Here is a 13,113-nt window from a genome sequence, read left to right as displayed (position 1 = left end):
GAAAGATTTCTGTTCGGCTCTGAGGAGTGTTTGTACTCTGAGCAGGTGATTCTGAAACAGGCTGAATTTTTATGTGAAAGTTTAAATAAAAAAAGTATTTAAAGATTAAATTCAAGCTTTCTCAAAGAGTGTGATGAAGGCCTGAATACGTTTATGTTGTTATAATTAAAGTTCATTTTGGCCCCGTATCCAGACGAGGCCATTAATCACAAACACTACAGTCATTGTAAAAACATCGGTCTCGGCATCAGCCCTGATTTTCTCCATCGGTGCGTCCCAAGTTCATATCAGACATAAAACATTCACATGAAAGCTGTCAGGAGCTTCTGTTTTGAGGATGTTGGCGCCCCCCTGTGGACAAAGTAAGTCGTCAGAAGTCCCATTCAGAGCTCTGGTAATCTGGATCAGGCTGATCTGATCCAGTTTTCTCTGAACACCTGGAATAAAAGAAAGTGGGATCAGCTGATCCTGGACAGAACAGAAGTGGATTTCTAAATCTAGATGATTAAACCTTGAACACCCGGGCCCTGAGGCGTCCCACTTCATCCACACAAACTTTAAAATCATCACAGAATGAAAGTTAAACTTTGAATAGTTTTACGTTACGTTTATGTTTCTTTGAAAGTGTTCCCTGCTCCTTCAGCTTCCTTTAAACGGTTTCCTCTCCACGTGGACTAATAAGTTCTGGACATCTTGGATATCTTGGTTATTAATGTTTTGTTTGTTGCTTGACCAATCACAATCAAGCTTTTAGTGTGACCTCCTGAGCAGCATCTAAATGTTCCTCCAGGTGTTCGTCCCTGAAGCAGAGGACGGAGGGAACCAACAACAGTGGGTCCAATAATGTTTTTTATACTTTTGTTTGTCTTATAAACTCGTGTCAAAATGTCCGATGGATGTAATACGAAATCCACGATGACATCATTTCATCTTCACCTTGTCTAAATCACCAAAACGATCACTGCCATTGGTACAGAAGAAGCTAACACAGCTCGTCATGTTTATCACGGTGCGATTTAAAGGGCTAAACATGTAATAAAGTGAAAGCTCAAGCTGGACTTTGGCTTTTTGTAGCAGGAAGAGTTCACGTCGTTAATCTGTAATACGTCACGCACCACAAAACATTGTTCAGAGACACGTTGCTTTTGAATGATTGTATTTGTCTCCTGTTCTCTGGACGGCCTGACGCAGCAGCGGTCTGAAGCTGTTCTGAGCCGGTTTGAAATGTTTGTAAAATATTGTAAATAGTTTGATCAGTTCTGGTGTAAAAATATTAACATCACCCAGCGTCTTATGTTGAAAACAAGAACACACGCGGCTTCTGGTTAGCACTGATGATTCTGGAAACTGGGAAACTTGAGACTCTTCTACACATACTGCTCCTTCCTGTGCTTGTAAAAAAGAATCTGTTCAACACAAGCTGCCACTGTGTTTGTTTGCCTGTAAGGTGACGATGGTTTAGCCACTACCACCCTCAGATTCTGTCTGTTATTCTTTTTGAAGTTTTGTTTTTCATCATAGTGATATTGGTGCAAATGCTTTGGAATAAAACGTCATAATATGATGAAAGTGTTTGGAGTCTTGTTGAATTTGTGAGAACTTTTTTGGCAGACATTTTGGGTTTTGTTCTGCACTACTCAGCCTAGCTTCCTGCAGTCACGGCGTGCCACAGGGAAGTGTACTTAGCCCGATGTTATTCTGTATATACGAGTGTCCTTCCAATAAAGCCGACTAAGTGCAGAATCACTTTGTATGCAGTTGATACAGTTTATTTACAACACAGCTAGGAGACAAGCAGAGGAATGTCAGCAGACTAATAGACTTTAAGGAAAGAGCGACAATTGTTAGTTATCTTTAATATCTCAAACCCTAAAGCCGCGCTCTTTCAGGGTACATCAAGGGTCCTAAGAGATTATATCTAAGACATTTTTTATACCACTAAGATGCACATTTTATGCCGGATTCCAGGCTGTGCTAGCAATCTTATAAAGGATCAAATGCAAATTCTGTTTAAAGGTTTTAACCCCAGAAAATAATCTAAAGACGTATTTCATCTTAACATAAACATTATCAAAGATTCAATCTTGAAGATTTAAATTTTGTTCTCTTTGGCGGCACCTTTGGCGATATAAAGTAATTACGGGAGTAAACATCCCAGTCTAACCAGACGTCCACGGTCGGCTCCGGCTGTAACTCTTGATTTTCCTGGCTGACGGTCGCTTTCCTTTTCAGACTGTTTGCTTCATCTGAGCGTCGAGTTTGTTTCTTCTTCTTTGGATTTTCACTTCTTGTTGAAGTTGTATCTGTAGTCATCCATCTTTTCTTTGTTTGTTCAGCCATAGTAGATTACTGTTTACTCGCAACACTTGCAGAGAGCGGAAAAGCAGCCGCTTAGCTCCGCCTACCCTCTCTGGCAGACCAACCACTGATTAAAGCAGATTATACCTTTAAGCATAGACTGTATAAAAAAAAGGCCGACATGACAGCTCCCTAAAGTGAAGCCAAAAGATCTCTATCGCCCCCTGCTGACTGGCTGCAGTATTGGTCACACCAACGTTTACACATTTTGTTGTTTATTCCTCATCATTAGTCTTGTACACAGCTCGGTGGCAATTGTTTTCTTCTGTTTTAAAAAATCATTCAGATTAAGAGTGTTTGAACATTTTTAAAAACAACATGTGGACATCTGTACGTCCACCAGAGGCTTTGGGTTGTCAGCATGTCCTCAGTCTTCTTCGTCCTTTCTCCAGCTCTCCGAAAAGTTTGCATGTTGTCTCAGATATTCAATCAATCTCTCGGGCCCCAAATGACTTTCTTACGGCCCTGTTGAATCCACACGGTTCATCTCATGCTCATAGCTCATTGGCTGTCACTGTGCTGCTGAGAAATTGCATAATGAGAGAGCTATCAGGCTGAGTGCAGGTTTCCTGAAGGCATGCGCAGCTGCAGCCTGTTCTTTACACTTCTGCAGCCGTCCTAAAGAGAGCTGTGGAGTGTTTTTAAGTAAAGATGATAACTTTAGTGATCAGCAGCGTGTTAGCGGGACTCCTGGCTCTGCTGCTCTACCAGAGGATGACCTACCCCTTCTTCTGGGTGGATTTGATTTATTACTTGAAGCTTCAGAGTTACAGAAAGGCGCTGCAGGCTCGTATGCAGCAGGGAATCATCACGTACCTCGACTGTTTCCTGTACCAGGCGAGGAAGAACCCGAACAAACCCTTCATCATATTCGAGAACCAGACCCTGACTTACGGGGACGTGGACCGGAGGAGCAACCGGTTCGCCAACGCGTTCAGGACGGAGGGCTCTCTGAAACAAGGAGACATTGTTGCTCTGTTGATGTTCAACGAGCCGGACTTTATCTGTGCGTGGCTGGGACTCTGCAAACTGGGCTGTGAGGTCGCTTTTCTCAACGTCAACATTAAAGCCAAGATCCTGCTGCACTGCTTCCAGAGCTGCGGGGCGAAGACGCTGCTTGTTGGCGCAGGTTTGCACTTTTTCTCTCATGGATATAAAGGTGAAGCAGCGGTCGGCCGAGGAGACAAGCGGCCTCTTTGCAGTTTGGTGCTCGGTGACAGACCGGCGTGCTGACTTTGAACGCGGTCGTTCTGGTCGCGAGTCCCGTCTGTGATTCAGTGCTTTCTTAATCGGTAGAGTTCCCAGATTTTCTCAGGAAAGTTCTTTAATCTTAAATTGAAAGAAAGTTAGAAGAAATATATTTTTAGTCCAGTTTAAATCTAATTTATAACAAGCATTTATTGTTGTTTCCGCCTCGCCCAGCGTGAAGGCTCCTGCACCAGTTTCAACCTTTCTCAAAGAGAGGTCTTTGGGTTATCTGCAGATTGCAGCTGTTGTAACGTCACTATCTGTGCTTTATTGTGGAGTACAAGTTTCTCACTGATAGTTGACATGTAAAGAGCAAAGTACCTCAGCACGGCTTCTCCCATCTAACAGGACAGACGTGTGTTTGCAGCTCTGAATCAGGAGGATGTGGTGATAGTGACTTTTTACCTGAAATCCTTCAATGTCATGTCTGTAAATGATCATGGGAGGTGTTATCTCCACCTCACACATGATCACATCTGTGTGTAGGTTGGACAACATGTTTATAGACATGTTTGAGAACAAGCTGCCAAGTGCTATACAAAGACTTTGAAACGAGGAATTAGTGGATACATTTTTTGTTATTTATGTTTTATGATAAAATAATAAAATATTCGCCGTCATCCTGCGTCTCTGCCGGCGTTCGGACCCTCTCAGTGGCTGCTGGCTCTGGCGTCTGCCGTTATGTTTTGAAGAGGCTCATCTTCACGAGCCCTCGAGCTCAGAGTCCAGGACTTCCTCCTCAGCGGGACAGAAATAGGGCCGGTCTCCCAGAACGTGGTCTAATCCGTCATTAAAAGCACACGTTAACCTTTCGCGACCTGTTGTTGGAGTCTTCGCCTTTCTGTATGATTATTTCTAATCTTGCGTTGGCACTGCAGCCACGAACGCTCGTAGCCATTGTTCGCCATATCCTGCAAAATCCCGAATGTGGCCTGAGTGATCGGATCTGAAGATCTGCATCACCCCTTACTCCACTCATTTCAGCGTGTCCACCTCTGCCATCACTTTGAGACAGTTCCTTTCCTGTTTCCCTGCAAGACTTAACTGCAACTTACCAACTTTGTTACTTAAAAATGTGCTTACATCAAAAGGTCCTTGCCTAGTCTCTCTGTGTCACTTGGTCCATACATGTCCAAAGGCTGCTACTCTGTCCTGTGGCGTGCCTCAGGGTTCTGTCCTTTGTCCCATTTTATTCTCTCTATAAGCTTCCACTGGGCCACGTTATCAGCAAATTTCAAGGAATCTCATATCACTGTTACATATCTTTTAAGCCTGACGACACTGACAAACAACAGCGTCCTTTAAGGATTGGATGAACAACAACTGCCTTCAGATAAACACTGATAAGAGACGTCCTTATCATTGCCTCTGATTGCGTTGCTTCCAGGGTTGCCAAGTCCATGGATCCTTTTCAGAGTACTGAAAAAGTTACAGCTGGTTTTGATAGAAAGGTGTCAGAACACATGGAGCATCACAGTCTGTTGTGTATGAGGCTGTGTAGCTGCAGAGCGGTCAGGGTGCCCATGCTGACCCCTGTCCACCACTGAAAGCGCCTACAATGGGCACGTGAGCATCAGAACTGGACCACGGAGCGATGGAAGAAGGCGGCCTGGTCTGATGAGTCACGTTTTCTTTTACATCATGCGGATGGCCGGGTGCGTGTGCGTCGCTTACCTGGGGAACACATGGCACCAGGGTGCACTAGAAGGCGAGCCGGCGGAGGCAGTGTGATGCTTTGGGCAATGTTCTGCTGGGAAACCTCGGGTCCTGCCGTTCATGTGGATGTTACTTTGACACGTACCACCTACCTGAACATTGCTGCAGACCAAGTCCACCCCTTCATGGAGACAGTATTCCCTAATGGCAGTGGCCTCTGTCAGCAGGATGATGTTCCCTGCCACGCTGCAGACATGGTTCAGGAACGGTTTGAGGAATGAGATCTCAATCCAATGGAGCGTCTGTGGGATGTGCTGGACGAACAAGTCCGATCCATGGAGGCCCCACCTCGCAGCTTACAGGACTTAAAGGATCTGCTGCTCACGTCTTGGTGCCAGATACCTCAGCACACCTTCAGAGGTCTAGTGGAGTCCATGCCTCGACGGGTCAGGGCTGTTTTGGCAGCAAAGGGGAGCTACACAATATGAGGCAGGTGGTCATAATGTTACGGCTGATCATGTGTCTGCTGACATCACCTGTAGATCCCTCAGGTCTTCTGAACACGGTCTACCTGTCCTCCCTTGTGTCCGACTGAAAACAAAAGGTGTTTGTGCCTTCCTCTTCCTCCACAGTTTCTACTGACGCTTTAAAAAGCAGCTTAAGACTCATCTGTTCAAACTGGCTTTGATCATCTGACGTCATTTTGTACACGTGCAGCTTATGGTTCATTACTACAGTAATATTCTGCAAAACACTTTGTGACCTTGCTCTGTGAAAGGCGCTATACCAAACAAACGTTAATTACTTACAGTTCATGTATAAATGAGTAAAACACATTAAAGCAGAAGAATAATCCATTGAAGAGGAAGCACGTCTGAAAACGTCTGTTTTTAAGGATGATTACGAAGCAGACGATCCAGAGCCGTATCTCCTCTGACAGGTCGTCGCAGAATCAAACTCATTTTGTTCTTAGCCCCGACCAAGGAACACAGAACTTTTAGTCCCAGGACGTCTTTTCAAGTAGTTCCTCTTCAGTCTGTTGTATCCAGGTTTTCCCCAAAAACTAGTTCTCGATAAATCATAAATGTTGAGCAATAAAGTACCTGTATTTATGGGATGAATAAGCCCCTGAGCAGGGACTCTGAGGGGGTAAAGTAAAGACCCGGGAACTTCATTCAGAACCTGATCTTCTTCTTTTATAGGAGGACATCAGGCTGCATTCAGGCACAGAAGGAGATTAATAAGAGATAATCAGGAGGCTCCAGCTCCACATGTGCTTTAAAGTAGTCATTGTGTTTTGGTATGTTCTCTGTACCAGTGTTTTAAGGCTGCAGAGAGAGATCACTGTGTCTGCTCCTTCCAGATCTGGTGGGCCTGGTGTCGGAGGTTCTGCCTGATCTGAAGAAGGACCACATGTGTGTGTGGGTGGTGGATCACACGTCTCCGTCCGAGGACTTCTGCAGTTTATTAGATAAGGTAGATCGTATGTCTGCAGAAACATGTGACCTTCCTAAAGTCGACATCATGTCCAACTTCCTCTTCATCTTTACTTCAGGAACCACAGGTGAGCACTTTGTTCTTCTAACCTACAGATGGACTCTTTATCCTGCACATCTAAACTACTCTCACATATTCTTCCAGGTCTGTCGAAGGCGGCCCGCGTGGGTCATCTCAAAGCCATCATGAGCATGGCCTTTTTACACATGTGTGGAGCCACATCTGATGACATCATCTACGTCACTCTTCCTCTGTATCACATGTCGGCCTCTCTGTTAGCGCTCGGAGGATGCATACACCTCGGTAAGAGCAGCTTCTCTTTAGTAGAACTCCAGGAGCTCCAGTGTCCGCCTGCTCACACCTGCAGACGCATACAAAGAGCAGAACAAGTTTGTGTTTCCGTCTCGTCTTCAGGTTTCAGATTTAGTCCCTGCAGCTTCTGGAGCTGCTTCCTTTATGATAATGAAGTAGGTTGCACCTTCACCTCGTAGAGTAAACACAGCGTAGAGTCTGTGGCAGCACGAGACCCTGACAAACACACAATTCATGGGAGACTTAGCCTTCATGTTCAGTACATTATAACGTCAAAGACACAAACACAGGAGGAAACCTTCACACAGACGGAAATCTTTTCTACAAGCCTGTCAGGAAGTGTGACTTCCTCTCGTGGCAGCAGAAACAAAGCAGAGGAAAGTTCTCGGCTATAAATAATCTGTATCGACATTCTTAGACATGTTGAATGTATTAAAACGTTTATTGACTTCTGACTGTTGTCTTCTTCTTCTTCTTCTTCTTCTTCTTCTTCTTCTTCTTCTCAGGAGCAACGTGTGTGTTGAAGAAGAAGTTTTCAGCGAGTCAGTTCTGGAAGGACTGTGTGAAACACGACGTGACGGTGGTTCAGTACATCGGAGAGCTGCTCCGATACCTCATCAACCACCCGACAGTAAGACTGAAAAACACACTTTCTCATCATGTCGTTTAACTGAAAGAAGTTCAAGCAGGTTAGCGCTGTCGCCTCGCAGCTAGAAGGTTCCTGGTTTGAATCCCGGGTCAGACGTAGTGGGCCTTTCTGTGTGGAGTCTGCATGTTCTCCCCGTGCATGCGTGGGTTCTCTCCGGCTTCCTCCCACAGTCCACAGACATGCTCGTTAGGTTCACTGGTGACTCTAAATTGCCCGTAGGTGTGAGTGTGAGCGTGAAAGGTCATCTGTCTCTATAGCTGTTTTACATCGCCATGTGAAGCCGGGACTGTTCCTCCTCTGTCCTCCTCGTCTTTGATGTAAAACACACAAAGGCGGGATGGTGGGGTGAAATCATTCCACCTCTGAGCCAGCATTGGAGGTACTAACAGAGGCAAAACAGCGTTGGTGTAAGAGGCGGAGCCAGCAGGACGGAACAGCGCCATGTGTGTATGTAAACCCTGCTGTGTTTGTTTCCATGGCGTGCGTCTTTACATAACAATGACATCATAGGTGCTTTTCCACCCTAAGTACCAGGAACTTCTCTTCAAGGAACTAAATGCTTCCTGAGGCCCATTGTTGTCTGCGTTTCCATGGCGGCCTACAGTCCCGGGAATATTATGCAAAACAGGCCAATGATTTTTGGAGAAGCAGTAAAAGTAACTACACTACACCGCCAGTCCAGTAGGTGGCGGTAAGAAGAAGATGAAGGCCACACAACAAAGATGACGCCATAAAACATGACGAATGGGCCGCGACACTACAGTTAGCCTGTTAGCATGGAGGAGATCCGACTTGTGCTGTTTTTATTTGATTTCATTGCAAATGATAAACAATCTCGATTGATGATAACAGTGAGCGCGCAGCTGCAGTCTTTTAAACATGGCGGGTAAAATAAAACGCTGTGAGTACTCATCCAATCAGAAACGATCAGCACTGCAGGCCCCGCCCTCAAAGTTCCTGGACCTTTGGAAAGTACTACCCCCCCCCCCGGCCCGGGCAGGGACTTTCCAGGGGGTAAGTCAATTACCCCGGAACTAAACTCATAAACACACATACAGCTCCTAAACTAACACACACACACACATTCCCAACGCCGGGTCAACACGACCCAGAGCAAGTCCGAGTCCGTCCAGGTCCTGGCACCTGACCCCAACATCTGCAGGACTATTTGTTTTTTTTTATTGAAGTTAAAAATGTATTTTTATCTGTAAATGTTTCATGAACAGCTGAAAGACAGATCCGAACAGGTGTGCAGTCTGTTCAGGCCCGTTTGGCTCATGAATTCAAAAACATCCGCATGAACCGGTTTTGTCTTTGAAGCTCCTGTGAGGAGTTTTGTGTTGGTCATGAAACAGACTGAAGTTAATTCTGATTCTCTTTATGAGCTACAAAGTAAACCAGAATATCAGACATGCTGCAGCATCATGAAGCTTCGGGTCATCAGTGGTTGTGTTGGAGGATCAGTGTTTGGACTGTTAAACTTTAAACGTCTCGTCCTGCCTGCAGGTTCCAGAGGAGAGATCTCACCGTGTCCGGCTGGCGGCAGGAAGTGGCCTCCGGCCGGATGTTTGGAGGCAGTTTGTCAAACGTTTTGGAAGATTAAAGATCAGAGAGGGTTACGGCCTGACGGAGGCCAGCATCGGATTCCTCAACTACACCGACGAGGTGGGAGCCATCGGGCGGGCGAGCTACTTCAACAAGGTGAGAAAGAAAACGTTTAGCTATGACCCCTCTGGACCTGGGACAATATATTCAGTTACACGAGTGGTTTGCTAAGTTGGACACATCCAAACTTTTTTATTTCTGTATTATTTGTTATATACATTTCTTCTTCATTATGTTCAGTAATTCCCTCCTCCTCAGCTCTCGATGCCCTTTGAGCTCCTGAAATACGATCCACAAACATACGAGGCGGTCCGAACAGACTCTGGAAGATGCATTAGAGCAAAAACAGGTAAATAAATGGCATACAGAGACGTGTAAGTCTGTAGTATGAAGCTGTATGCAGAGAAGCTGAGCTCTAAATGTACTTCCTGTCTCTGCCCCAGGAGAGGCGGGGATCCTGGTGGCTCCTCTGACGGTCATGAGTCAGTTCCTGGGCTACGCGGGGAACAAAGTCCAGTCAGAGAAGAAGCTGCTCAGAGACGTGTTTAAAGCCGGAGACGTTTATTTTAACACCGGAGACCTCCTGTTCCACGACCACAGAGACTTCCTGTACTTCAGCGATCGCATCGGAGACACATTCAGGTGCAACACCGTCCGTAACCTAAAACTCTGCTGATGAAACTCTGCTGGTTTATTTCTGCTCGTTCACAATAAGAATACACGACTGTGATGTTTTGTTTTGTGATGTGTCACACTGAATGGATCGATTCAGATGTGTCAAATTACTTTGAGATGTGTTGGAAGAAATATATGGAGGTCATATGTTGAATTAATGTTGGATATTTACAACATGAACATGTGCAGTAGTTTTCCACATAAGGACTGCACATTACATGTTAATAACAAGGTCACTTTGGCAGCAAATGCAATTAAAAAGTGAATAAAAAGTGAATAAAATAAAGTATTAAAGCAGAGGTGGAACACAGGTGCTAACTACATACAGTTTTATTGATCATTACCAACACTTAGTTTAAAAACCTCCCAGCTGTGCTTTGGTCATTTAGCTAAGTTTTCCCAGCATGCATGTTGTTAACCTCAACATATTAACTTACAAAGAGGAAAATCTCTTTGATCAATAATACCATGCTTTTTATTTTAAAGTTCGCCGGCCTGTTGTGTTCACACCTGCAGGTGTTTCAGGTTCACCTGTATGAACATGTTTGTAACTTTGTGTCTGCAGGTGGAAAGGAGAAAATGTTTCCACCACAGAGGTCTCAGAGGTTTTAGGGGCTCTTGATTTTATCCAGGAAGCAAACGTCTACGGAGTCTCCATCACAGGTCTGTGGACGTGATGTCATTTATATACTGCGTCATGTACAGTGTTGCTAAGCAACAGAAACTGATTTAAAAGGTGTTTTTACTTTGTTTAGTTGGTGTTACGTTGTGATGTAAGACGAGTTATTTCATGTTTATTAGCTACTTTTTCACGTCTTTCTTTATTGCAGCCGTTAACTATCAGCAAGCTTCTGCTCAGTCTCTGTGACTTTCTCCGCTCTGTGTCTTCAGGACATGAAGGTCGAGCAGGAATGGCTGCCGTCGTCTTAAAACAGGATCACAAATTAGACGGAACAAAACTCCACGAACATTTAGTACAAACTCTTCCTGCGTACGCCTGGCCGTGGTTCCTCAGAGTACAGGTGAGTCGTGCAGGTGTTCTTCACCTTCAGTGTGTATAAGTGTTATATTTATGTCCCTGTGTGTGTCTTCAGACCTCTCTGGACGTGACGGAGACGTTCAAGCAGCAGAAGGTGAAGCTGGTTCTGGAGGGTTTTAATCCGGACGTCACACAGGACCCTCTGTTCTTCTTAGACGCCTCTCAGAAGGATTACATTCCCCTGACGGTTTCTGTCTATGACGACATCGTGTCCGGAAAGATCAAATTATAACATTTTCATACAGCAATACTGATGATCGTCCACATGACACAGAAAGATGAGCTCATTTTAACCCTCCTGAGGCCTTTCATTTGTCTGGACTTAAAACTATCAGGGGCTTATTAATGGTTTTCTAACGTTTTTACTCCTTTTTATGATTTTATATGTCAACAAAATGTCAACATTTAAACGTCAGTGTAAAGATTTTATATGGATGAAACTGTCCCCATAGACTGTATATAAGAAGTGGGCTTAGCAACCATGACGTCACCCTTTAGGTAGTCTTATGTCTCTGTCCTGGTTTACAGGACAATTTAGCGTGTTGTAACCAATGACTGTATAAAAAGATGGCCGACATGACGGCTCCCTAAAAGTGAAGCCAAACCCTCTCTGTCGCCCCCTGCTGACTGGCTGCAGTATAGCTCATAAAGCCCGCCTCCTCCATGTTAACAGATGGGACATGAGTCAAACTAGAAAATCAAAATGCACGTCAAATACATTTTTCTCAAACATGGTTTCTGTCATTAGTCACCAGCGCAGGATGGCAGCGCCCGCCTCGGGGGGCTTCAAATAAGTGCATTGAAAGTAGATAGAGACATGTCGTCCATCTTTTTATTCAGTCTATGGTTGTAACTTGCAGGAAACCACACCCTAAAGCATACCAGGGTATATAGCCTTTTTTTATTTTATTTAAATAACTCTAGTTATTTTTACTTGTTTTGAAAAAGTGTTTACTTATTTTATCAATAAGTAAAAAAATCTCTTTTTATTGCTTATTTTTCTTGTTTTTAAAAGCCTACTGTTTGAAATCCGACTCCTCAGAGTGTTTTCAGTAAAACTGAACGATGACCAAAACATTTTTCAGGTCTCCATGGTAGCGACCTGTCAATCACAGGTAGCCCCGCCCTAACCCCGCCCCTCTTCCTGGTCTGTGTGACTCTCAATGGGAGCATCAGTGACTAAATGAACATCATGCTGTGTTGAAGAAGACTTGAAACTAGAGACTGAGACCATAAACTCATCAGGAACATGTTTACTGAGGGAATACATCAGGAGAGGAGGAGGAGCATGTTCTCATAGACTTCTATAGGATCAGACTTCTTTTAAAACCAGTGAAGGCGCCCCTTGCTGGACATTAGAAAGAATGCAGGTTTAAGACACTTTGCGTTGACTTTTGAAATCAACAGCTTTTTCTTGATGGTGGCAAACAAGCATTAAAACTCACCTCAGCAGAGCACTAAGCAGCACCAACACTGACAGTCCGGCTCTGACTGAGCTTTATTCTCTCACCTGAGATCATGTAGAACACATTGAAACTGTAAACGCTGAGAGTAGACATTTACCTATAATCCCTGACTGTTCTTAACTTAAGAATTGCTTTTGAAAAAATATTTATTATTGTAAGAATAAATCTCTCTGCCGCGGTGGGAGGCTGTAGTTTTTACCTTTGACAGCCAACAGTTACTCGGTATTTGGCTGGAGGCAGGTAGAAATTGAATTAAATTGGCCTTGTGGGATTTTATAGAAAAATGCCGCTCAATTTTCACCAAATTTGATGCATCTTCTGACATGTAATTAACAATGCAATTGAATTTTAATACCTAATTTGTTGAATAGTAAGAACTTGCTGTAGACTTGTAAACACCTCTGCAAACATTATCCCCTTTAAAAAGATAATGTTTTTATATTTCTGTACATTAAGTTTGTTTTTAGACATAATATAGATTAAGTTCTATATATGAATTTGAAATGTTGACCAAAATAAATCTGTGTAATTTCTCATGTTTCTGCTGAATTAAAATTTTAAGTTGGCACATTGTTATTGTATTTTGTGGTTGAAACAATCTAAATTTA

The 13,113-nt window shown here is 44.0% G+C and overlaps 1 protein-coding gene across 1 annotated transcript; it reads left to right on the top strand.

Annotated features, from left to right (window-relative positions):
* The first annotated feature begins 3,009 nt into the window (after window positions 1-3,009).
* Window positions 3,010-13,071, top strand: LOC138605064 (long-chain fatty acid transport protein 2). Its single transcript, XM_069677142.1, has 10 exons — window positions 3,010-3,487; window positions 6,626-6,826; window positions 6,904-7,062; window positions 7,578-7,702; window positions 9,227-9,421; window positions 9,584-9,674; window positions 9,769-9,967; window positions 10,566-10,663; window positions 10,892-11,022; window positions 11,095-13,071. Exons 1-10 carry the CDS (start codon window positions 3,010-3,012, stop codon window positions 11,269-11,271), a joined length of 1,854 nt encoding a protein of 617 aa, XP_069533243.1. The 3' UTR covers window positions 11,272-13,071.
* Window positions 13,072-13,113: the final 42 nt, after the last annotated feature.

Source organism: Semicossyphus pulcher, unplaced genomic scaffold, assembly GCF_022749685.1.
Source record: "Semicossyphus pulcher isolate SPU_LCO1_2020_fin unplaced genomic scaffold, fSemPul1.0.p SCAF_28, whole genome shotgun sequence".
NCBI lineage: Eukaryota > Metazoa > Chordata > Actinopteri > Labriformes > Labridae > Semicossyphus > Semicossyphus pulcher.
Note: the sequence above shows the minus strand (reverse complement) of the source record. Positions and strands in the feature narration are given on the sequence as shown.